This window comes from Elephas maximus, chromosome 6 (assembly GCF_024166365.1).
Source record: "Elephas maximus indicus isolate mEleMax1 chromosome 6, mEleMax1 primary haplotype, whole genome shotgun sequence".
NCBI lineage: Eukaryota > Metazoa > Chordata > Mammalia > Proboscidea > Elephantidae > Elephas > Elephas maximus.
The window spans coordinates 70635512-70662542 of NC_064824.1; the positions used below are offsets into that span (position 1 = coordinate 70635512).

The 27031-nt window shown below is 39.3% G+C and overlaps 1 protein-coding gene across 3 annotated transcripts in view; it reads left to right on the forward strand.

Moving 5' to 3' along the window:
• The window catches only part of ITGA6 (integrin subunit alpha 6), an 85665-nt gene extending 60970 nt beyond the window's left edge, over positions 1-24695 (forward strand). The window contains exons 12-26 of one of the 3 annotated variants that reach the window (XM_049887439.1): positions 181-341; positions 544-687; positions 2365-2480; positions 2598-2787; positions 2901-2984; positions 3081-3160; positions 3313-3390; positions 3479-3581; positions 5581-5754; positions 7198-7296; positions 7397-7507; positions 7600-7698; positions 16836-16961; positions 20073-20202; positions 22414-22502. In XM_049887439.1, the coding sequence (XP_049743396.1) occupies positions 181-341; positions 544-687; positions 2365-2480; positions 2598-2787; positions 2901-2984; positions 3081-3160; positions 3313-3390; positions 3479-3581; positions 5581-5754; positions 7198-7296; positions 7397-7507; positions 7600-7698; positions 16836-16961; positions 20073-20180 (1673 nt within the window). In that variant the 3' untranslated portion in view covers positions 20181-20202; positions 22414-22502. Of the gene's footprint in view, positions 1-180; positions 342-543; positions 688-2364; positions 2481-2597; positions 2788-2900; positions 2985-3080; positions 3161-3312; positions 3391-3478; positions 3582-5580; positions 5755-7197; positions 7297-7396; positions 7508-7599; positions 7699-16835; positions 16962-20072; positions 20203-22413 lie in introns of all 3 variants that reach the window. The other 2 variants (XM_049887440.1, XM_049887438.1) reach the window with 2 other exon arrangements.
• Positions 24696-27031: the final 2336 nt, after the last annotated feature.

Here is a 27031-nt window from a genome sequence, read left to right on the forward strand (position 1 = left end):
TGGGAGGGGAAGGACAGCTGTTGACATGTATATTAGCAGGAAATATGAAGAGAAACATTGGCAGTGGGAAAAAGTGTTCTACAAGAAGTTAAGAAAATATTTTTTAAAACTCAATATACTTACAGCTGAATTGTGCAAGAATGCACTAGAAGTTAATATGATTTTGTTAATTGTATTTAGTAATTGTGGGCACACTCGAAGCTGAAAAGGAAAGAAGGAAATCTGGGCTGTCGTCAAGAGTTCAGATTCGAAACCAAGGTTCTGAGCCCAAGTACTCTCAGCAACTCATTCTGAGTAGGCAGAAGCAGAAGGTGTGCATGGATGAGACCCTCTGGCTGCAGGTGAGGGCCGCCGGTGATCAAGTCAGTTTTTTAAAGAAGACAGAAGCTGGATTTTACATTGTCTGTATGGATTTCTGAATTTTATTCTAGCCATCCATTATTTATTACAAAATAAAGCATTGTTTTAGACTTCCTCAATAGCATTCTTCAGTATCTCACTTTCTATATACTGCAGTTAACTATATCACTGCATACTTTCCAGGAAAATATCAGAGATAAACTGCGTCCCATTCCCATAACTGCTTCAGTAGAGATCCAAGAGTCTGGCTCTCGGAGACGAGTAAATTCACTTCCAGAAATTCCTCCAATTTTGAATTCAAATGAGCCTAAGACAGTCCACGCAGACGTAAGTCTTTCTGACTTCTGTTTTGTCTTTTTTTTGGCTGTATTATCATGCTAAATCAAATGTTTTTGAAGACAGTAGAACTAGTAATTTGCTTTAAAGGCCATTCGTTTGTATTAAATAAGCTTTTTAATATATACTGTGTCTGAGAAGATTTGTTTCCCAAATTAGCAGTGAGTATAGAAATGTGAGTTGGAACTGACTTTGCGGCAGTAGGTTTGGGTTTGTTTCTTTTTTGTTAGAAACATACAGATATGATTTGGAGCCAGGGAGTATTTTTCTCATTTTTTGGCTGTTGCAATTTATTGAGACTATATAGTTGGCAGAGTTTATTATTCTCACATCAAGTTTCTCCTGTAACTGCATGCGGAAAATACTTTGACCATTGAGAATATTGAAATGTAGAAAGCAAACTATTTGTTGTTAATCTGAACAAGGGCTAAGAAAATCAAAGAATATCAAAATCCAACAACACAGAAGATTATTAGCGATGAAATAGTTATCGAGTGCCTCAGGTAGCCTAAGTAACCTTAGAAAGAAAAACTTATATCATCTGGCTTGTTGGACACCTCATATGAAGTGGGGTCTATTTGCAAGGGTTTAGGGTGGCAGGGAGGCAAGTTTAGGATAGGAGTGGTGGCATCTTGATTTGGCAAATGTCTAAAATCTGGTGGTGCTGGAATGTCTGCCCCGGGGCTCTTGGATCACCGATGTAGCTTTTCAGAAGAAAGGCCTCGCTGTGTTAGGCTTAGGAGGTGACGTGTAAATCTATACTTGTTGGTTGTTATTACCACCAAACATAGTTCCTTATACTTTGTAGACCCTCGGTGTTTGTATTATTTATTGTTACCACATTAGTATTTCTTGTGAACATTTCCAGGGCCATAGCCATGTTAAACATAACAAGACACTTTTCCTAATTGTTTGTCCATGTGATTATTGCACAGTTAGCATTGTGCTAAGCACTCCCTGTCATTTCCTTTCCTGACCTTAAGCTCTGTTTCTGCATTTTTACAATGCAGCTGATAATAGTATATTCCTCAGAGGTCTGTTGTAGGAATTAAATGAGTTGAAATATGTAACAATGCTACCTGGCATCATCATCGTTAATAATTCTTAACAATAGCCCTGTAAATAGGATGACAGTATTCCTATGTTACCTGATGAAACCTAGACTCTGAAAGGTTAAATGACTTGCCCAAAGCCACACACACACAGCTCAGTAAGTGACAGAGCCAAGTCTGGAACACAGATCCAGGTGGCTGCAGGGCTCATGGTCTTTACTGCCCCATGTTGCCCGCCTGCCCCTGCCAAAGTGTACTTAAAGCACAGTTTTCTTAAAGGGCTGAATAGGAATTAGATGCATGGCAAGGTATCTTTGAAATTTGAATTCGCCCAGTGACCTTGACGTGCAGGGAAATGAACTCTATGGAAACAGCCAGTGACCTGTTTAGACGCCTTTCTAAACTCTGAGTGGTGTTAAAAAAAAAAACAAAAAACCAACCCCACTGCCCTCAAGTCAATCCTGACTCATAGCGACCCTATAGGACAGAGTAGAACTGCCTGATAGAGTTTCCAAGGAGCGCCTGGCAGATTCAAACTGCCAACCTCTTGGTTAGCAGCACTGTCCCACCAGGGTTTCCAAGTGGTGTTAAATACACTAATTTTGTTTCCCTACAGGTACACTTCTTAAAAGAAGGGTGTGGAAGCGACAATGTGTGTAATAGCAACCTTAAACTGGAATATAAGTTCTGTACCCGAGAAGGAAGTCAAGACAAATTTTCTTATTTACCAATGTAAGAATCGCTCTGTGACGACAGCAGAATGACTCTGGCTTTGCTATGGTTTTCTGTTAAGAAACAGTTACTAAAAATGTATTGAGGACTTTGATGTTTCTTTCTTGTTTTTTATAGTCAAAAAGGTGTACCAGAGCTAGTTCTAAAAGATCAGAAGGATATTGCTTTAGAAATAACAGTGACAAACAGCCCTTCCAATCCAAGGAATCCCACAAACGATGGTGATGACGCTCATGAGGCTAAACTCATCGCAACATTTCCGGACACCCTGACTTATTCTGCATATAGAGAACTGAGGTCTTTCCCTGTAAGTATTTTTAGAGGCCAGCTGGTGGAAGAAATCCACCATACTGTGGCATACTGAGGCCATACTGTATGGCCAATGAATATATTGTGACCTAGTCCATTCTTCTCTTATAGGAGAAACAGCTGAGTTGTGTTGCCAACCAAAATGGCTCGCAAGCAGACTGTGAGCTTGGAAATCCTTTTAAAAGAAATTCCAACGTAGGTGACACTTCCACATATTTTATTTTACTGTTTTAAATACTATTACAGTACAGATATGTTTGGCCTGTGTTAACAGCTATTTGTATTTTCTAGGTGACTTTTTATTTGATTTTAAGTACGACAGAGGTCACCTTTGACACCACAGATCTGGATATTAATCTGAAGTTGGAAACGTAAGAGTTATTTTAGTCTTTCCGTTCACTATGATTTCATGAAAATGCAGGCAGTCGATGAATTGGCTCTGATCTAGCTCATAAAAGGAGTGTAATTGTAATAAGAAAACTGACTGTTAAAATAAAACCCCATTGTTTCCTTTTCATTTCAGAACAAGCAATCAAGATAATTTGGCCTCAATTACAGCTAAAGCAAAAGTGGTTATTGAACTGCTTTTATCGGTCTCTGGGTAAGTGTTTGTATTTAGCATAACAAATCAATGTTTGAAAGAACCGTTTACAATCCTCACTAAAACTGGTGTTTTTTTAATTTAACAGAGTTGCTAAACCTTCTCAGGTGTATTTTGGAGGTACAGTTGTGGGTGAGCAAGCTATGAAATCTGAAGACGAAGTGGGAAGTTTAATAGAGTATGAGTTCAGCGTAAGTTGGAGAAGAGTTCCGTTGGTCCTGTTATTATTCCAGAAGCTAGCATATACTATGTATGGTCTTGAATATGTAAATTTAATAAATAATATTTATAAATAACTAAACATTATAAAGGAGCCTGGGTGGTGCAGGATTAAGAGCTACAGCTGCTAACCAAAAGGTCAGCAGTTTGAATCTACCAGCTGCTCCTTGGAAATCCAATGGGGCAGTTCTGCTCTGTCCTGTAGGGTCACTATTAGTTGGAATCAGCTTGACAGCAGTGGGTTTTTTGGAAGCATTATAAACAAGTGTTTAGTTAAAAATTGGTTTGCTGGGGGAGGAACAACTCAGAAAAGGAGGGTGAGAGTGGTTGTGTAACTCGAAGAATGTAATCAGTGTCGCTGAATTGTACATGTAGAAACTGCTGAATTTGTGTATGTTTTGCTGTGCATGTTCTCAAATAGGGCTTGTCCAGAACCCAGTTTATCTTGGTTTTTTTCTCTAAGTTAGAGTTTTAATATATACATTGTGTAGAAATACTTGATTTTTCTACCTAGAGTCTATAAAACAAAGAAAAATCTTAAAAATTCATAACTCGTGTGGGTTTGGCCCAAATCACCTTTCTGAAAGCATAGTGACCATTGAAATGAAACTCTGAAACAGTAGGAATGGACCTGCCCCTGACTCCAGCAAGACAGAGAAGCTGAATTCTACCCTATGTGTCTCTTAACACTAAAGTCAGCTGTGTGAGTTAATAGCGGTGGTTATGAATCTCTGTACAGGTGTGGCTGAAAAGAAGTCTGTGGGTTCAGGAGTGAGGCTTTACACAAAGAGAGCTCTTCCTCTTACTTTGGGTTCTGCTGCAGGAAGTTGCTCCTTTCCTAGCTTGGTCTTATAGATTCATGACTGTCATATGGTTTTACTCAAAGTCTCTTGGTTGTTAACGCAAGTCTCCCTGGGTAGTAGAGGACAGAGGCCCCTTCATTTCTCAGAGGGTGGGGTTTTCCTGAAGTAGGTTGGGGTACTGCCTCAGCACAGGCTTCCTCATCTGCTGAGCAGGTAAATACGGAGCAACTCACAAACATACACATGCCTTTGCCCATTACCCTGGGTATGTGGAGAATGTAGCATACCTAGAGTGCCAATTCTATTGCACATGGCAGCTTTTCCGGATCAAGTTAGCAATCATTTCTCTTTGTATTTTTTTCCAGTCCATCTTAAAACATTTAACGCACTTTATTAAGATGTAATCCACATGCCATATAATTCACTTATTTAAAGTGTACAGTTGAAAGGTTTTTAGTATATTCACAGAGTTATGCAACCATCAATACAACCTAATTTTAAGCATTTTCATCACCACAAAAAGAAGTCCCATATCCATTAGCAGTCATTCCACATTCTCCACGCCCTCCTCCCAGCCCTGGGCAATCACTAATCTACTTTCTGTCTCTTTGATCTTATTAAAAACAAAAAATTTATTGACAAGAACGTTTAAGCACAAATCTCTGTTTTGAATACCCTATATATGGTCCAGGAAACCTTGGCGGCATAGTGGTTAAGAGCTACGACTGCTAACCAAAAGTCGGTGGTTTGAATCCACCAGGCACTCCTTGGAAGCCATATGGGGCAGTTCTACTCTGTCCTATAAGGTTGCAATGAGTCAGAATCGACTCGAGGGCAATGGGTATACATAGTCCTGGTGGTCCAGTGGTTAAGAGCTACAGCTGCTAATCAAAAGGTCAGTAGTTCAAATCCACCAAGCTGCTCCTTGGAAACCTATGGGACAGTTCTACTCTGTCCTGTAGGGTGGCTATGAGTCGGAATCAACTCCATGGCAGCAGGTTTTTTGTTTTTTGGGGTTTATTTGGTATATATAGTTCATTTTTGGGCCTGTGCTTTTTATGTAGGATTATGTCAAATATTTTGGCTTTTTTCTCTTGGCAATAGGAGCTTCTACTTAATTTTGCATTTAAAGAATTACACTGAGATAATGTGTATTATTTTCTAACAGGTAATTAACTTAGGCAAACCTCTTAAAAACCTCGGTACAGCAACCCTGAATATTCAGTGGCCAAAAGAAATCAGCAATGGCAAATGGTTGCTTTATTTGGTGAAAGTAGAATCCAAAGGATTGGAAAAAATAGGCTGTGAGCCACCAAGTGAAATAAACTTCCTGAAGCTAAAGGTATGTCAGCAGACTTAGCCAATGTCTCCATAGACATGAATAAGAGAAGACAACTTTTGAGGGAAAAGTCATCACTCTTACTTAGAAACCGGCATTCTGAAATGTTGAGTTTTTCTTCGGTGTCACAATTTTTCTTTTTTAGTTGAGTAACCAAGTCAGATTGAGGAGTTCTTGCTGATTGGCGACCATCCTGGCACATAAGGCAGAGTGCCTCAGTGCTTGTTGAGGCCAATGACATTTTCTGAAGTTTTATGACCAGCAGTTACCCAGTATGATAATATATAAGGAGGACTGGGATGTGGTCCTGGCTGGGGGTAGGGAGGGGGCGCATGTCAACCACCAATGTTAACTCCTAGTTGACTTCTAATTACACTGACCAAAAATGTGTTGCATTTGTTAACCATAAAAATAACCTACAGAACCAAACTTATTGCAAAGGGTATTGGTACCTTAGCAAATGACCTTGAAAGCTTTTCATTCTTACTCTTTTTAAACAGTAAATATGCATTGAATACCTGTGGCGTCTCAGGCACGGTGCTAAGCTTTTTGTCTGCACTTTCTCGTTTCATTCTTTTGATAGCCCTAGGAAGTAAGAACTTTTATTATCCCAGCCATTTCACAGATGAGCAAATTAAGATTCAGAGAGATTAAGTAACTTGCCCAGAGTCACTGGGTTATGAAGAGGCAGATTCAGCATTCGAGCTCAGTTCTGCCTGATTTCAGAGCCTGCACTTCACACACCCGCTGCCCTGCCCTCACTCTATACAGCTCCACATTGATTTAACTGATTTATTTCCAGTTTGATGAAGGTTTGCTTTGTCACTGCGTTGTCTGTTTTAAACTCTAAGATGACTGGGTATGACCAGTGTTCATACTTGGTGGCTTACAGCATGATCCTCTGTACTCATCAACTTTTAAAAAACAAGATGGCCCATCATTCCCAACGGTTATTATAAGGAAAAATGCAATTTTAAAACTTCTTATATGGCTGAGGTTTCAGTACTCTGCTTTGGATAAGTCAAGTGATGGTTTTTTTTGGCCTCTTTCCCTGTTCCTCAGTGTCACTTATTCCTTCGAGATGTGTTGACTATCTCTCATACGTTAGGTACTGAGCTGTGTCGGGGTTTAGGAGTGAGATATGATCCCTGACCTAAGGATGCTCCCAGTTTGGTGGAGAGAGAGAGAGGAACAGACAGCATTCTTTCTCTTTCCCTGTGTTTTAAGGTCAGGATGGAATGAATTGCTTGAATAAACTTGACTTTTAAGTTGGTAATAGCATATGCCGGTTTTACATCTAAGTTATTTCTGTCCCTTTGGTGACAGGAGAGTGGCTAATCTTAATTGTTGGTTATGTGAATTTGGCATTGTTTGGGAGGGTGTGCCTTTGAGGTTTGCCCAGTATGACAAGTGAAGTGGACCTGTTTTGGATATAACTCTTCTCAGGAATCTCACAACTCAAGAAAGAAACGGGAAATTGCCGAAAAACAGATAGATGATAGAAGGAAATTTTCTTTATTTGCTGAAAGGAAATATCAGACCCTTGTAAGTATTTTCAAGAACTGTGAAGATTTGACAGGGTGGGGGAGAAGAAGGTCTTCCCCAGAATGTTCCATTTTTACTACTGATCTTCTTTTCCCTCTAGAACTGCAGTGTGAACGTGAAGTGTGTGAACATAAAGTGCCCGCTGCGAGGGCTGGACAGCAAGGCCTCTGTGATTCTGCGCTCGAGGTTATGGAACAGCACGTTTCTAGAGGTGTGACTCTATCCTGCCCCTGGAAGTCATCTGCCACCTACGAGGATATTCCTCATGTCCCTAATGCATTCACTAACTTTGTCTTCAAACAGGAATATTCTAAAATGAACTACTTGGACATTCTCACGCGGGCTTCCATTGATGTGACTGCTGCCGCAGAGAATATCAAGCTGCCAAATGCAGGCACTCAGGTGAGGGAGACCCCTGTCCTCCTTTAGGTTCAAAGAAAATCACTCTTTCCTCTACCCCACACCCAAGGCCTGAGGCCATACTTCTTTGGCTGCTCATTTTCCTCGTTACACTGCTACCACCATTAAGGAGAAAACAGACATTATCTTAAGGTACTGCTTTTCAGCAGAGCTTTCAGACTACGATGGCCCAGAAAGAAAGGATTGGCAATCAGCTTCCAAAAATTAGCCAGTGAAAACCCTGTGGATCACAACAGTCCAATCCCATCGTGCATGGGGTTGCCATGAATCTGGGGCTGACTCGATGGCAGCTAACAATAACAAGCCAAGCTGTGTTTAAATAGAATCATTGAAAAAATAAATAAACCTAGGGTCATCTAGCTCGTCAGGGCACATGGTAGACTTGAGAGCTATTGGCTCAGTGAAAGAATGGATACACCCCCTAGCCCTGCAGAAACCCCACATCATACAGGATCCCTGCTGTTGTAGCCATTACTGGAGTGCCCACAATGATGATAACCTCATTGCATCATGGGGTAGCCCATGCCATGTTTAACCAGATGCAGTTATTAGAGCAGATCTCTTTATGTATGAATCCAGAATTGAACCTTGTGAAATACGTCCCTGGTTATGCCCCTTAGAATGAGTCCAAAACAAGTTCTTAACTCTTTTTCATGTAGCACCCTTTCAAATAATGGAAGGAAAATGTCAACCCTCTTTGGACAGGTTGTCGTCTTACTTTCTTCAGCACTAAGTATCCCAGCTCTTCAGTTGTCATCATGAGAGGCACAACTAAATTGGTTCCAAGCCTCTCCCTGTCCTGGGCCTGCCCTTGTTGGGCAGTGTCCTAGTTCAGATGTAAATCTCAGTGGCTGAGCTGCGGTCTGCCCAGTTCAGCTTACCCCGGGACGATCACCTCCCAGCATCTCAGCACCACACTTCCATCAGCCCAACTAAAGTTTGGTTTTTAAATGTTTCCTTAAGATTGCCTTTGCATTTCTAGCAGGTGCTACTTTTGCATTTTTTTGTTCTATTGAAACTTCCAAGTGTTTTTCATCAGAATTTGTGGTCAAGTTACATTTCCCATATCCTGTCCTTGAGCAAGTTTAAAAATCAAAATGTGTCTTCACAATTTTTATGTGATTTGCTTTGGTCCATTGTTTCTGTTGGCAAAGTAATTTTGAATCTTGATTATTTGCTCTCAACTTTCTGTCACTGTAAGCTTTATCAAAACTAGGAAGCATGTCTTCTATGTCTGCATCTAAGCAACTAAAAAGAAGATTGAATAGGACTAGGAAGAGAACTGTATAGTGAACCACCAGTGAGGGATTCCTTGTGGGGGTCTGGAACCCACAGGGACATGTTATCAGGATCTCCATGTAGAATGACTTCACATCACAAGAGACATTGTAGTTTGGGGACTGTTATACAAAAAGACTGAGTGGAGGAAGGATGATGGTGAATTACTGCTCTTAAGTTGACACTGATCTACTAATGGAAATTTTCTGGCTTCAGTTGTTTAGCCGGCAGAAATCTAGAGACCTTCCATATCTAATGGAGCTACCCTGATCACTCTGATTTCTGGTGATCCTTAGGATGTCCTTACAATTTATCATCCAGACCAGAATACATTTGTCTGGGACAAATGCTAACCCAGGCAGGACACTGAGACAAGTGGCATAAACCAGGACTGTCTCAGGCTCACCAGGACATGTGGTCACCCTCACCATGTATTACTTCTGCAAGTTACACCAGCCCATTTTTCTATATCTTTTATTAATAAGGCAGCATAAGGGACTGTCAAATAAAGCACACCTTCCCTGAGAACCCTTTCCGTGCATCTCTGGCCGAAGGCCGTGGCTGTAGCTTTCTATAACTTAGTAACTCTTGAGAATGACTGAGTTTTTAGAGCTGGAAAGAGAGCTAACATTTTAGAGGTAAGGGCCTAACATTAATAAAGCATTAATAAAATGTCTCTTACTAGATCATTTACCTGTGCTCTTAGTATGTAAAGTTCAGAAGAATAGCAAGGTAAACATTGTACCCGTTGCAGAAAAAAGAAAGTAGGCTCAGAGAGGAGATGTCATATGGGGTCCTGGGTTGAACCCCATGGCCGTATGACTTCAGGGCTCTTGTTCTTTCACTCTGCAACCCTTGGTCCTCATTAAGTCTCCAAATCTCAAATTTAGACAAGGAAACTGAGCCCAAGGAAGGTTGTGTCCCCCTCAAGGTCACATGACGAGCAAGTGGCGACCAAACCTCAGTCCCGTAACTCCTAGTCAAGTACTCTCTTATCCTGGAAGATGATGATGCTAGGGCCTCTGGTGTCCACTCTAGTTTCTGGATCACAGATGGAAATGAGGTTCTCTTAATCATGCCATGTTCTTAGGACTTGGAGAACTCATGCCTCCTAATAGGAATTGGAGCCTTTGCTGTGACCCTACTTTATTTCTTTAATAATTGGTAGATGGTGAGTGGATTGTTGTTGTTGTTGTTAGGTGCCATTGAGTTGGTTCTGACTCATAGTGACCCTGTGCACAACAGAACAAAACACTGCCTGGTCCTGCGCCACCCTTACAATCGTTGTTATGCTTGAGCTCATTGTTGCAGCCACTATGTCAATCCACCTTGTTGAGGGTCTCCCTCTTTTCCACTGACCCTGTACTCTGCCAAGCATGATGTCCTTCTCCAGGGACTGATCCCTCCTGACAACATGTCCAAAGTATGTAAGACCCAGTCTGGCCATCCTTGCTTCTAAGGAGCATTCTGGTTGTACTTCTTCTAAGACAGATTTGTTTGTTCTTTTGGCAGTCCATGGTATATTCAATATTCTTCACCAACACCACAATTTAAAGGCATCAATTCTGCTTCGGTCTTCCTTATTCATTGTCCAGCTTTCACATGCATATGATGTGATTGAAAATAACATGGCCTGGGTCAGGTGCACCTTAGTCTTCAAGGTGACATCCTTGCTCTTCAACACTTCAAAGAGGTCCTTTGCAGCAGATTTACCCAATGCAATGTGTCTTTTGATTTCTTGGCTGCTGCTTCCATGGCTGTTGATTGTGGATCCAAGTAAAATGAAATCCTTGACAACTTCAGTCTTTTCTCCATTTATCATGATGTTGCTCATTGGTCCAGGTGTGAGGATTTTTGTTTTCTTTATGTTGAGGTGTAATCCATACTGAAGGCTGTGGTCTTTGATCTTCATTGGTAAGTGCTTCAAGTCCTCTTCACTTTCAGCAAGCAAGGGTGTGTCATCTGCATAACCCAGGTTGTTAATGAGTCTTCCTCCAATCCTGATGCCCCGTTCTTCTTCATATAGTACAGCTTTTCGGATTATTTGCTCAGCATACAGATTGAATAGGTATAGTGAAAGAATACAACCCTGGTGCACACCTTTCCTGACTTTGAAACACTCAGTATCCCCTCGTCCTGCCTGAGCAACTACCACTTGATCTACGTAAAAGTTCCTTACGAGCGCAATTAAGTGTTCTGGAATTCCCATTCTTCACAATGTTATCCATAGTTTGTTATGATCCACACAGTTGAATGCGTTTGCATGGTCAATAAAACACAGGTAAACATCCTCCTGGTATTCTCTGCTCTCAGCCAGCATCCATCTGACATCAGCAATGATATCTCTGGTTCCACGTCCTCTTCTGAAACTGGCCTGAATTTCTGGCAGTTCCCTGTCGATATACTGCTGCAGCCATTTTTGAATGATCTTCAGCAAAATTTTGCTTGCATGTGATATTAATGATATTGTTCTATAATTTCCACATTCGGTTGGATCACCTTTCTTGGGAATAGGCATAAATATGGATCTCTTCCAGTCAGTTGGCCAGGAAACTGTCTTCCATATTTCTTGGCGTAGACAAGTGAGCACCTCCAGCACTGCATCTGTTTGTTGAAACATCTCAATTGATATTCCATCAATTCCTGGAGCCTAGTTTTTTGCCACTGCCTTCAGAGCAGCTTGGACTTCTTCCTTCAGTATCATCAGTTCCTGATCATATGCCACCTCTTGAAATGGTTGAACATTGACTAATTCTTTTTGGTATAATGACTCTATATTCCTTCCATCTTCTTTGATGCTTCCTGCATCGTTTAATATTTTCCCCATAGAATCTTTCACTATTGCAACTTGAGGCTTGAATTTTTTCTTTAGTTCTTTCAGCTTGAGAAATACCGAGTGTGTTCTTCCATTTTGGTTTTCCATTTCCAGCTCTTTGCACATGTCATTATAATACTTTGTCTTCTCGAGCCGCCCTTTGAAATTTTCTGTTCAGTTCTTTTACTTCATCAATTCTTCCTTTTGCTTTGGCTGCTCGACGTTCGAGAGCAAGTTTCAGAGTCTCCTCTGACATCCATCTTGGTCTTTTCTTTCTTTCCTGTCTTTTCAATGACCTCTTGCTTTCTTCATGTATAATGTCCTTGATGTCATTCCACAACTTGTCTGGTCTTCGGTCACTAGTGTTCAATATGTCAAATCTGTTCTTCAGATGGTCTCTAAATTCAGGTGGGATATACTCAAGGTCATATTTTGGCTCTCGTGGACTTGCTCTGATTTTCTTTGGTTTCAGCTTGAACTTGCATGTGAGCATATGAGCAGTTGATTGTTCCGCAGTCAGCCCCTGGCCTTGTTCTGACTGATGATATTGAGCTTTTCCATCATCTCTTTCCACAGATGTAGTCAATTTGATTTCTGTGTGTTCCATCTGGTGAGGTCCATGTGTATAGTTGCCATTTATGTTGGTGAAAGAAGGTATTTGCAATGAAGAAGTCCTTGGTCTTGCAAAATTCTATCATTTGATCTCCGGCATTGTTTCTGTCACCAAGGCCATATTTCCCAACTACTAATCCTTCTTTGTTTTCTAGAACCTATTTCTTTTGAAAATTGAGACGTTGGCTTATCTGTAGTCTTCTGATACCTCTTATATTCTCAGCTACAATAGCTCAGATATCGTATCTACATGTTTCTTTAGTATCTTAGGGTGCAGTTTTTCTAGGCCTACAGATTCAAACTTAATTCATGTCAGGATGCCTTCCTTTATTGTGGGTTTCAATTTCTTCCTTACCTTGGTTTACGTATCCTTTCCAGTCTGAAGATCATTTTCTTTGGAGATGGAAATAAAAGAAGTTGAGTAATTCAGCCTGTCATTCGGTCTTATATCACAACTTTTTCCCATTGCTTTTACTTCAATCCTGGCATTTAAAAAAAGGACGAAGAAATCTTTTTGTTTCCTTAAAATTCAACCAGTTTCAAGAGATTTTTTGTGTACTTTGCAATAAAGTACCTTTAAATCAAGATACTACAACAAGGTCAGAGAGAGCAGGAATCACATAATTCAACCAGATGTGATGGTTGCATTTTAGCATCAGTTAAACTAAGTCCATCCAATTAACAAAGACTTATTAAAGATTCATGGTGTGCCTTCCCTGTGCAAGATGCTAGAGAAGCAGAGTTGAAGAAGATACAGCATCGTTATTAAGAATATCATAGTTTGGGAGACAGTGAACCAGGCGGGAATTATTGAATTAAGCCAAGAAAGGAGGAAATTGTTTCCTGGTTGTTTTCATATAACCCCAAAAAACCCAGTGCCGTTCAGTCGATTCCAGCTCATAGCGACCCCCACTTTATTCGTAAGGAAGCAGGAAGAGATTATCTGGCCACCAGAGATAAAACGTGATAGGTAAAAATGAGCACATCATTCTTTAGGGGAAGGAGATTTTCTTTTTTCAGCTCTAAATTCAGAGAATAACTTGATATATTGATCCTTTTATAAAACGGGTTCTTCTGTAAGGAGCACTCACTAAGACTAGATTTAATAGTTTTGTAAAAGATCTGAAAATCTCTTCATGTGGCGATTTCTCATATTGATGTTCAATGAAAGTGGAGGATGTTACATTACAGAGTAATTTAGGGAAAGTACTTGGCAGTTGGCAAGCTAATGTGTTCTAAGCACTGCTCAGTGATGGTCTAATTTAATGCATCAGCGGAGCTGAAGGCTCTCTCCCCTCACAGGGAACGGGGTGGGTGAGGTTCACATGCATGGGTCATCCCCACGGAAAGGCCCAGATTTTGATGAAAAAATTTTTTACATTTTTTTTTTTGGAGTTGCTAAAGCCTTACAATAGTTTCTGGTCACCTTAACATTTCATCGTGTGTCAGTAACAGTTGCTGTGACAAAGACAAAGTTTTCCACAGCTCTGGGAATCACAGTCCGTCTCCCCTCACTTGGTTCCAAGTCCAGCTCCACTCTTAACTCCCAACCCCAGCTGTAAAATGATTACCATACAAAAAAAAAAAAAGAAAACTTCATAAACTTCATACAAAACCGTCAGTTGACAATGTAAGTAAACAAAGTACAGTAAAAACTTGCTAACTGGTTTCTTTCGCCCTCCTGGACTGCAGCCTGCCCTTGTACACAGAAGGTTTGCAAGGGCATATCTGCCCTTTTTAATTTGTAACCCAGCACTGTATTTCAGGCTTCATTCTTTTGATCCCGAACAAGTTTTACAGTTTCTAAAAGGTTCCAAGCTCTAGTTTTAATGGTGGTCAGGTTCAGGGCTTAGGGCTCTCAGCGGCTCCCCTGCCATGCCAGGCTGCAAAATCAAAACTTGCCTGTTTTTCAGCCCTTATGCTGTTGGATTGCAGCCATTTATGGGACTAGTTTTTCCCCTTGTTATCAGCAATTTTAAAGGCTCTGATACACGGTGTGATTTTAAGGCTTTCTATGAACCAGTCTCCACTTCCAGATTTACCAGCACTTATTCTTACAAAAAGGAGCCTTGGTGGTACAAATGGTTAAGCACTTGGCTGCTAACAGAAGGGTTGGCAGTTCAGACGCTCCGAGCACCTCCACAGGAGAAAGACCTGGTGATCTGCTTCCGTAAAGATTATGGCCTAGAACACTACGGGGTATTTCTTCTCTGTCACATGAGGTTACTGTGAGTTGAAAATGACTCGATGGAGCCCAACAACAACAGCATGCTTACAGAGGGAGTCCTGGGTTGTACAAGTCCTTAATCAAAAGATTAGAGGCTCAAGTCTACCCAGAGGTGCCTGAAAACTCAGCCATCGAAAACCCTATGGAGCACAGTTCTACCTTCACACACATGGGGTCAGCATGAGTCTGAAACAACTCCACAGCAACGGGTTTATTCTTTTCAATGATGATGTCCCGTCCAAGTGGTCTCCTTGCTCCAAGGACACGCTGCGTGCCTTGCCTGTGCTAGATACTAGGGAAACAAAGGTGAATGAGATACAGCAGAGGCTAGTTAATATTTTTTTTTTTTTAAAAGTAGTCAGTTTACCAGTTACATAAGATAATCAACTGTTTTATTTCTTCCTTGATCTCTCACCATTACTTATTTCTTCTCTCCTGGATGGGTGCCCCTGTGCTGGAACCAGCAATCTTAAGGGTTGTTTTAGCTTACAGCTGGGGCACCTGTGGGGGAGAGGAAGTGAGCCACAGTAGGGCTGGGAGCTTGGGGGAAACCTCATTTAGAGCATAACAGGAAATATGGTGAGTGATAGTGTGTGTTCTACCTGCCTGTTACAGTCAGTATACGCGGCTAAAAACTCTAAACGTGAATTCCTGCGTATTACATACTGAAAGAAAAGCAACTGTCTTTCTGTTGAGTATTTCCTGTCGGTCAAATGAGGCTGATACTTATTTTCTAGTAGAAGTGGAAAGGGAAGTACTTTAATGGAAAGATTTTTAAAAAAAGAATCATAGTATATATAGTTTAAAAGTACAGAAGCACAGTGTAGGAGAGAAGCATTTTTAGGCAGCGTTCAGAGTTGAATACTTGACTGAAAACACTTCTCAGAAGCTAAATGCTCCTTCTGAGTTTTATTTGCCCTTTATCGTCTTAAATTGAGATCTCTAGTCGGTGTGGTTTCCAAAATCGGAATCACCAGGTCTTTTATATGCTTTGAAAGATGGTCTCCTCGCATCACAAAAGTCCACTTGAATTCTCCTAAACCCTTATAAATAAGTTGTTGTGAATTGCCATATGCAATTTTTTAGGTTTTTGAATAAACACGATTTCTCTTAAATTGGTATTTACCAGCTATCAAATGTGTAAGGCTTATGTTCCTCAGCAGGTGCAGCTTAAGCTCTAAGCTGCCTCTGAATGAACCAAGGGTTTGGTTTGCTCATACACATGATGGCACCAAGCCATTTCAGGAAATGTTACCATTTACTGAGAGTTCTTAGTTTGATATCGTAAGGAAAAGCCGTGTAGCTCTACTCCTATTTTCATATTTCACAGCATCTTTAAAATCTGAATGAGGAATATAGGCTATTTGGGGATTAGCTGGACCTTTTACTTCCATTACTGAAAGTTAGTTAAAGGAAAATGTGATCTTTCTCAAAAAGATACCAGATTATATAGATTAAACAGGATTGACAATGTATTGGTAATTGTTGAAACTAGGTGATGAATACATGATGGTTTATTATACAATTCTCTCTACTTTTGTTGATAACAAATTTTTTTCTTTTTTTTATTGTACTTTAGATGAAGGTTTACAGAACAAACTACTTTCTCATTAAACAGTTAGTACACATATTGTTTTATGATATTGGTTAATTAACCCCACGACGTGTCAGCACTCTCCCTTCTCAACCCTGGGTTCCCTGTTACCAGCTTTCCTGCCCCCTGCTGCCTTCTAGTCCTTGCTCCAGGGCTGATGTGTGCCTTTAGTCTCATTTTGTTTTATGGGCCTGTCCACTCTTTGGCTGAAGGGTGAACCTCAGAAGTGACTTCATTACTGAGCTAAAAGGGTATCTGGGGGTCATTCTCAGGGTTTCTCCAGACTCTGTCAGGCCAGCAAATCTGGTCTTTCTTTTTGAGTTAGAATTTTTAGAACAAATTTTTAAAAAGATAACAAGTTAGCAGAGAAAATGCCACTTTGTCAGAACAACATCCAGCATTTTTCAGGTTCTGCCAAACAATCTCCAAGAAATGCCTCTTGAGGCAATATTCCATTATTAAGGGAAAGAATCTTGCATCAAAAAGTCATCTCATCCACCCACAGGTTGCATTGTCCACAATGTGTTTGGAATCAGAATTAGGACTATAAACTCCATGGCTTATAATACTGTGCTTTCTTTTGTGCCCCACAGGTTCGTGTGACTGTATTTCCCTCCAAGACTGCAGCTCAGTATTCAGGAGTCTCTTGGTGGATCATCCTAGTGGCTATTCTTGCTGGAATTTTGATGCTTGGTCTATTAGTGTTTTTACTATGGAAGGTAAGTCATATCTGGCATTTGAGTTTCATGATAAAACTTTATTTCATATCTTTAAAAATGTGAATTAAAATAACACTGATAGTGTTTTTCATTACTTTTCCCCCAATTTTTCTTTATGAAAATTTTCCAACATAAAATGTGTAAGAATTTTACAATGAACACCTGTATACCTACCTACCGACCTAGTGTTTGTTTTTAAAGGTGCATTATTTGTACATGATCAAAAGTTTCTTAAATTATATAGACTTTGATTCCTTTGTATATAATTTAGTGTGGCAAATAATTTTAATACTTTAACATTTTCTCCATCTGAGATCAAATTCTGTATCTAAGTCAAGTTGCCGAGTATCAAATGGATCTGGATCTGTACCCCTGCTGACTTCAGTTTCTGTAAGGAAATGTTCATGGTAACCATTAGGGTGGCCATGAGTCAGGATGAACTCAACAGCAACAACAGTGGTTGCAGCGAGATGAGGAGTAGAAAATCATGAAAATGAATGAATAACTCCATCTCTAGGGGTCATCATCGCCTACATCAGGGACAAGGAAGGCTTTGTCTCAAGATGATGCTCCTCGTTAGAATCTGGGGACTGCAAATAAAATATCTTCCACTTGTTTCCCTCTAGTAAATAGTCTTCATTACAAAAAGTTGTATATGGGATGAGCTTATACTTTGGTTGCCAGAGATTATGACCTATAGATTTTGGATTCTTTCCAGTGAGTAATGGAGGCTCACACCCTTATCTACAATCCCAAATTCCAAAAAGCTCTGAAAACTGAAAGCTTGTAGTGACTTTACGTGGCAGCAAACCCCGACGTGATATGAAGAGGGGCTATTTGTAGTCTTTATCTTTTATTCATTAGTTTCACTACAGAAATATTAACAGTTTGTGATTACGGTGTCTTTATGTATGAACCATATTAGTTTTCTAAAGAGCAAGAAATTCTGAGCTCCAAAAAATCCTTGGTGTAGAGAGTTTTGGATAAAGGACTGTGAACCTCAACCGCCAATCTTCTAGAGTCAAACACCTCCATATCTAAGGAGTATAATGGATAAGGGTTCAGATTAGTCTTACTTTAAAATACTGGGCATCTCTTTTTGGCTTTATTTTTCCAAATAATTTCCTTTTGCCAATCTGAGATCACTTTCTGTTGTCCTCCAAATATATATTTGAAGCTTGGTATCTGCTCATGCCAAGACTCATCCCAAAGTGGGACTTCAGCCAGCTCACATCTGATGTGTAGCTCAGGCAGTAGGTTTTTCTGGCAGGTACAGCCAGCCAACATAGAGATGCCCTGAAAATTATTTTGACATCAGAAACTGAATTTGGGGGTTGATATTGGAGGATGACCTTATCTGCTTTCTGGAAGAGGTCACAAGGAGAGTCTTCATTAGAGCAGTTCTTATTGTCTCTTGGGTTGAGATTTAAGAAAACAAGCTGTGTGATTTTAGACAAATCATTTCACTGCCCTGGGACACTGGTTTGTCTCAGCTGTTTAATAAGTGTGTTAGACTAGATGATCTCAGTGACTATGTTGAAAGCTGTAAAGTATCCAGATTCCAGGCAAACAACTATAATCAGTTAACTTCTGCAGCTCCCATATGAAAATCATTTTTATTACATTTATAGACATTTTTTCTTAAACTGAACTGTTTGATTTTTATGTATTAAAGTTATAAAATATTAGGGTCACAAAGGATGCTAGCTCCATGGTTTTTAAATTCTGTTTTGCATATCCACGTAGGTGCCAAGGTTAAGCTAGTCAAGTGAGGCTTGCGCCTCCATTCTCACTTCAATCATATCATGCTTTAAATATTGGAATTCTACATAGAATTTTGTTTGGAGGAAAAAGAGTAAAGTCCTCTGAGCTGGTCCAGTTAACCTTCATTTTATAGACAAAGATGTTCATGCTCAGGTATATTAAGAATGTTATCAAGTTGGATGACTCGTGGTTCCTGGTCCATTTCCTCTTCCCACCCTTTTTTTCTAGCATGTGTTATTGAAAGTTGGCTAGGTGTGTTCACTATGTATTAAGAGTTCCAAGTAGATACCAGGATAAATAGTGTAGATCAACACTGCCCAGTAGAATGTTCTGTAATGATGGAAATGGCACTGGAGCTGCGCTGTCCAGGAAGGTAGCCATTAGTCACATGTGGCTTCTGAGCACTAGTGCAACTGAGGTATTGAATTTTACATTTTATTTCATTTTAATTAATTTGAATTTTAATAGCTGCATGACCACTGGCTACTGTATGGTACAACACAAATAAAGATTTTTACCTTCATGAAGTTGCCAGCCTAGGAAGCAAAATTTTGCAGAAGGACAGAGATTTATTTGACCAAGTTCTATGTCAAAGGGCAGTTCCATGGCCTTATGAACTAGATAAAAGTAAATAGAAAATATCTCCACCACTGAATAAAGGAAATTATGGTGGAAAGTAGAATTATACTTTTATCCTCATTTAGAGTGACCTTAACCTGAGAAACTTAGGTTTCCACCACTTAACGGTTTCGTGGTGGTTCAGAATTTGGGAAAATGACAGCAATCATTCTTTCATGATAGTGTATCCGAATTGTGCTTTATCCTACTAAAGGCCTCAAGTAGATGGTATTTGTTCCATAAAACTTATTCCGAAAGGCAGAAAAATACCCACAGGGTGTCTGTATTTTATTTGGATTTATTTAGCGTCTTACTTAGAGAAGTCTTTTTCTAACCTTTGTCTCAATAAACTTTAGAAGTCAATCTTTTGCCTATTTTAGAGTTCGTATTCTCCTGCAAAGAGAAACCACCCAAAGCTACAATCAGCTATGTATACATTTTCCCTTTTAAGAGGATTTTTGTCCTTTCAATTTCTGTTCCAAATAGAAAAATCAATTAGACTATTAATGTCGTCCATAAAAATATTTGGCCAGAGACCTGTGGTGAAAGTTGGGTTGAATACTGTCACAATACATTATAGTATAGTGGCTGTTTGCTTTGGGGTTGATCCATAGTGGTCTCTTTGTAAACAAGCTGTTAATAGAAAACAGGTGAAAATCTGAGGTTTTCTTTTGTTTAGCTCTTATACAAAAAATTGTAAAATTGACTAAATACCTTGCTTCCTTGTAGTGTGGTTTCTTCAGGAGAAATAAGAAAGATCATTATGATGCCACATATCACAAGGCTGAGATCCATGCTCAGCCGTCTGATAAAGAGAGGCTCACTTCTGATGCATAGTATTGATCTACTTCTGTAATTGGTAATTGACCGATGTTTCTTAATTGCTAGCTGTGGGACCTGCTGTGGTTGTGGTGGCTAACTTTCAGAGCAACAGCTTGCTATGTGTGTCCCATTAACAGATGTTTCCAAATGTCCACACTGGCTTGCCTTGCTTAGATTTATTTTCTTAATTACACTTGGAAGCTCACAGTTTTTAAAAAACGTTTCAGGTGAGTTGCTTTGTGTCGTTATTGTTGTCACACATCACCCTCGGCAATGAACAAAATCTCCGTCATTGTACACACAAAAGGAGACTCTAGACCTCCATAACAGCCCAGTGTGCCACATGTTGTTAAGTCTAGTTATGTAGCATCCCACTTGGGACTTCAAAGATGCATAAGAAATCATTCCAGATTTCTTTTCCATTTTGGAATTTTCCACGAATAGAAGCTTGTGTTGACTGCCTCATTAACCTATTGCATGTTGGATCCATGTTTCTCTTGATGGCGAGGCTTCGTCACTGTCATCTTTTTGGATCTCCTGTCCTTGCTATAAAGTGATGGGGGAAAGCCTGGAATGCTTTTATTGTTGCTCAGGAACTGTTTTCTGCTAGCTAAGCATGCAGCTTCCTTTTCCTGCATATCTACTGCAGGTCAAAGACCATTACAACAAATTATGACTATCAGCATGATGGAGATTACGGCCAACTTTAGAAGATGGTCCTCTTACTTAAGTAACCTTCAGTATACAAAATTCCAGTACAAAAAGTGCTCTGGACAGTTTTTATTTTGATATGTTGTAATGGAGTTTGACCTTGTTTCATGTTTCTGGAAATTTTATTCAATCTTGGGTCTTAGTTGATTTTAAATCGTGTTTTACTCCTCTATTTATAAATTTGTGGAAACGGGAATTGGTGGTGATTCCCTTTTCCATTTCTGTAGGCATGAAGAGACAGAATCACTCCCTTTCCGAGGCACTGTTAGGGTGAATCCCAGCATTGCCATTGCAGGTTTATATATCACCCTTAATTTTCTTCTTCGTTTAACTGGGGCAGCAGTCACATGGTGTAATAGATAGGTATTTTGGCTTTTTTGCACAGAAAAATAAATGAGTCAATGTAGAAGTAGCCCCAGAACAAAATTCTTAATCTGTTTTGCCCATTGATTGAGTGATAACTATGCACATAGTTTTATTTTGCCCCCTGGCATTTTTATAACATTATTCAACATTAACATTCTATTTCTGTTGATGTCACATGATAAACTTATTAGTCAACCATTCTAAGTATCTTCCTCATCCAGATTTCTTTTAACCGCATTTCTAAATTGAAAACACCTTTTTAAAAAATCAGGTATATATTTTATTCATTTGAAAAATATTCAGCCTGATTCAAAAATATTCAGATAGGTTCTTGATAAAAATAGACTTCGGTTCAGACCGAAAGTTTATCAATGAAGAAAAAATATATATACTAACAATGTAAACATAGTGTTTGTCTTTTTCCAAAAGAAAGAAAGAGAAATCAGAGGGTTCTCTGATCTTCAGTGCAATGATGCCGTCCTCAAGTCCTAAGTGGTACATGATTGATTTCATTGCAGGACACAGTTACTACATGATTTATTAATAAAACAGTTTAAATAGGAAGCATAGCAGCAAATCTAGGCAAAGTAAATTACCTTTTAGCTTAGCTGAGAGATGTGATATGTGTACTAGAGCCTCAGAAAAGAGAGAAAAGATTCTTAAAACTGGTCCATTAAATTGGACACTGGCTTATTTAACTATTAATAGGTAAAATATCTGTGACCTGATTTCCATTTTGTTAATGAGAGAGGGGCATGATATAATCTTTGCTTTATAGCCTTAGAAAAAAAGGTTCTTAAAATTAAAATGATATGCTAGGCATCTGAAAATTAGATAATCTCACGTATAACATTGTGATTATTTAAAAAAAGGAATTAGTGTTTCATAAACTCTTAAATTGTTAGTAGAAGAGGTTGCTTACATAGTTATAATATGTAAAGACGATAAAAATGGACTTCTTTCCATTTTACAGCAGTGCTGCTCTTCCCTTTATCCCTATTGGCTGTTGCATTTTCAGACCTATTAGGTCTTTCTTAAAAGAAACCATTTCTTTTTTTCTTAGTTCAAAGGTAGGCATAGCTGAATAGACATCTTAGACACTTCCATTTAGGGCACCTGCTTTTTCTGAGATTAATTCATTTGTTTTTGTTTCTCTTTCCCCCGTCGCCAGTGTGGATTCTTTAAACGCTCGAGGTACGATGATAGCGTTCCCCGATACCATGCTGTAAGGATCCGTAAAGAAGAGCGAGAGATCCAAGATGAAAAATATAATAATGATAACCTTGAAAAAAAGCAGTGGATCGCAAAGTGGACTGAAAATGAAAGCTACTCCTAGGGGAACCAAAAAAGCTCCACAGTACCCAAACTGCTTTTTTTTTCCACCCCCTCCCCAACACAAAAATTCAAATGGATTTTAAGGCCCTTCAATACCTGAATATTGGTTGCAGACTGACTACACACAGTACGAACCTACAGTTTTAACTGTGGATATTGTTACTTAGCCTAAGGCTCTTGTTTTGCACAGTCAAATTTAAGACTGTTGGAACGGATTTTCCTTTCACCGCCTTAATTTAACTTTCCAGGTTGCCTTTGATTTGGGTGTGGCTGACTTACATGTGCTGGGGAGGGGTGGAGCCTGCCCGCTTGTGCTCAGGTGACATACTCTGGATGATGTAGCTGGAGGAAGGCGCCCCTGGTCACCTGGCCACCGTCCCAACCTCCGCATTGCCTCTGCAAACTTCTTCCCTTAGAATTGCAGAACCTGCAAGTTAATTGGCCCACATGACAAGACTCTGTTGCCAGGGTAGTTGTTTTTCAGTTTAAATGCTGTCTTAAATTAAATGTGCAATAGAAGGTGATGTTGCCATCCTGATATCTTTCCATTTCCTGTGAGTGCTTGCTCACACCAGAGTGCTTAGAAGCTTGAGTCTGTCTTTTCACTAAAACACACAGGTGTAACAGATTAGAATGCTAGTTATACTTATTTGTATATATTTAGACCAGGTATTTATTTTTTATTTTTACAAACCATTTTGTTATCGACAAGCCAAAGATTCTCCAGTTGACCCTTCAGGTTGGTTTAAGCAATTAGAATTAGAACACGAGAGGTCATTGGTTTGACCTAAATTATTTACTGCAAAAGGAAAATACTAATTCTTTATAAATGTACTAGAGCATTTTAATAACTTAAACTTATCTGTAAATGATAACATCTCCCTCCACAACAGTCCCCACTCCCTTCTTCCAAACCCGGAAGGTTTGTTTAAGAAATAGGATTAGCTGTAAGATATTTCATTCTTATTAGAAATTGGATATTTTGGAATTCAGAGCCCTGTGTGGATTTCTGAATTCCATACTGTAACTTTCAGGAACTCTCGGAGACAATGGGTGTGTTCATTGAACTCCAAGGCAGTTCACTCACTGCTGCAAATACTGTACATTCAGGACTTGAAAGAAATGGTGAGTGCCTACGTGGGTCCAAACCGATCCCGTATGTGACTACTGAATATCTGATACCAAAACAGTGATTCTAGTCAGATAAAAAACATTATGGCTTTTAAGTTTTTAAATGTTAGAACCATTTAATCAGTGAGTCAGTGTTCTGTTTTGTTTCTTATCCTCCCCTATCCTATAATCCCAAATTGGCTTTGTGACTACTTTAGTAAGAAATTGATTTTTAATTGTAAAAATGGAAGAAGAAAAAAAGACAATTATTCTATACATTCAATCAAGTTTGAAGAGATGAAAGCTGATTTTTTTTAATTACTGTGCTTCAAAATGTTAAGTTATATGAGGAGCAACAGCAAACAGGTGCTAATTTATTTAGACAGTGTAAGCTACGTCTCGATCTTTTAAAAGAACAAAATATATAGCTGTATGTGCCACTGTTGGTTTAGAGTTTAAACTGCTTTTCCTTTTCAGAAATTGTACACCCTCAAGATACTAAGGCTGTTACTCTGGTTGTACTTTGGAGTTTTCAATTGATATAAATAGTTACACAAATGATATTTTGTTTACAAAAATTTCTCCAAAACAGGGCCATGACATTACTTAAAATCTCAGTTTCTTGCTTAGGTAACTCGAAGTCTAATGCACTGGCTTTGTGGGTTGCTAAGAAGCTGATATTTTGACAGTGTTTATAGACCTTTGTTATAAAAATGAAGGTCCTGAGAAGCAGGGAGGTTGGGTGTTTCAACAACAAAGAAACAAAGAGTGTTGTGGCGTTTGAATTTAGAGTTGTTGAAATGTCATCTCAAGTCAAGTCACTGGTCTGTTTGCATTTGATACATTTTTATACTAACTAGCATTGTAAAATTATTTCATGGTTAGAACATACCTGTGGATATTTGTATAAAAGTGTGAAATAAATTTTTTTAAGAAAGTGTTCATTCTAAATAACACAGCATTGTATATGTGGAAGGAACTCTAAAATTATAAACAACAACCTGAATTGCCTTTCTTTTCATTTCGCCAAGCCAGACTAAAGTTTGCATTTAGAGTACCAAGTAGTTTTCCATGTTTTTATTACTCTAAGTGTCCCATATAATCTCAGATCAGCTGAAGATACTAGTGTGATGGAGGGATTTTTTGTTTTAGCTTACGGTTTTTTTTTTTTTTGACTCAACTGTTCAAATCTTTATAATAATGTTCCTTCTTTATAAGTAAAAGAAAATGGTCTTAAAGATGGTTTACTCAAGAAGTCTACCAATTGGAAGTTGTGTTGCACTGATTTATCTGCTTTAAAGGCTTATGCCTGTGAAGGACAGGGTATTGTTTAGCAGTGATACCGTGACACGAAGAATCAAAGTTCTTGCGGCTAAGTTGCTTCCTCCTTTAGCGCACATTTTGGAAGTGAGAGCAGTCCAGCTATGATCTGTGTCATTATACTGATCACAAGGACTGGTTTGGCAGAATAACTAGTCAGAAAATATTTTCTTCACCAAAAGACTTCATTTAGATTTAAGCAGTTTTATGAAACTTGTCTAGCTGGATTATCATGATGCAATAAAAGAAAACGAAGCATGCATAGGGCGCCCACACAGACTAGCACACCCTGGCCTGAATAAATTTCCAGTCTAAAATGTGTTTATCCAGTATAGTAGGTAATCATTTCCCACTGTATTCAATATTATATACTAAGTCTTAGTTTGCTTGGCTCTGTGAAGATCAGACAGGTACTGCCACCCAAAGAAATGTGAGTGTACTTTTTAATGACTTGGGCCAGTGACTGTGAACCTTCTAAAACCATAGTTCACATATCCAGTCTCATGGATATACCCAGATTTTAACAAAATCTGAGAAAATTTTACCAGGAAGGAAATCACTGCAATAAGGTATGATCATCATAACCATTAAGAGTCTATCAGGACACAACCAGACACCTCATGGGAATTGGCTTCTTGGTTTAGAGGGTTTAGGGTCATGGTTTCATGGGACATCCTGGCCTAATACGATGTTTAGTGCTTCAGTTGTACTCCCTAGCTTGTTGCGTAGTGCCCAGGCTCTTAAAAGCTTGCAAGCGGACATCCAAAATACAACAATTGGTCTCTATTCACCTGGAGCAACAGACGAAGAAGGGGAGTCAAGAATGGGAGGAGGAAATGGAATCCTTGGCTAATTGCCTCCATGACCAATTGCCTCCTTTGCCATGAGACCAGAAGAACTGGATGGTGCCCGGCTACCATTACTAAACATTGTGGTCAAAGATTGTATAGAAGAATCCTGATCAAAAGGGGGAAAATGTGGAAGAGAATTTCAAATTGTTGTGTAATCCATACTTTCTGGAGCCATTGAAGCTAGATGAACCCCTGAAACTGTTGTCCTGAGATAACCTTTAAACTTTAAACCAAAAATGTCCTCTGAAGTTTTCTTAAAACTAAACGATAATTTAGCTTCACTAGTAAAGAATATCTGCCTTGCGCATTGTGCTCTTTTAAGATCTATCTATATGGTATCAAACTGACAACAGGAACATGAAAGATTAGATGGGAAACGGGGCAGTGAGTTTATGTTAATGAAGGGGGAACAATTTGGAAAAGGAGGGTGAGAATGGTGGCACAACTTAAAAAATGTAATCAGTGTCACTGAATTGTACATGTAAGAATTGTTGAGTTGGTGTATATTCTGCTGTGTATATTCTCAACACACACAAAAAAATCATTCAGCTACAGAAAAATGCTCAAAATTTCCTCATGTTACAGGGAGCAAGCAACCAAAAATTGACTTGAGGCCTCTCTGGCTAGGTCACCCTGAGTCCAAGAAAGAAGTCAGGAGTTGTTTGGCTAAGGCTACAGCAAAAATGAGATGGGGGTGGAGGTCATGGTGATGCTTTATGTGACTCCTAAGATTCCACGTCTTTCCCTCCCTCTCAATCCTATAGGCATGCCTGTAAGTGATAGTGGCGTTATGACAGCAATATCCTTAGATCACACTTGGATCCATAAAGGAAATCACTGGAAACATTGACACTTTAGTACTGGTTACAAATTACTTAGCATGCAGTCATGGCTTGAGCCCTGTGGTTGAAAATTAATATTCTAGGATGTGGGGTAGATGTAGGTTGGAGAAGGCTTTCAGTTGTCCAAGCCAGGGAAGTAAGGGTAAGACCAAGCTTTCTACTCTAAATGAGAGCGTCTTAATGAGAAAGTGGCCTCTAGCACACTAACACATGAAAGGATAACGTGGGAAGACAGATTGATTGTTTTGTTTGAAAAGCGTGAAATACTGTAGGGTTCCACATAACTACATCCTCAGGGCTGAAAAAGCAGGAATGTGGAAGAGTTGTTTGA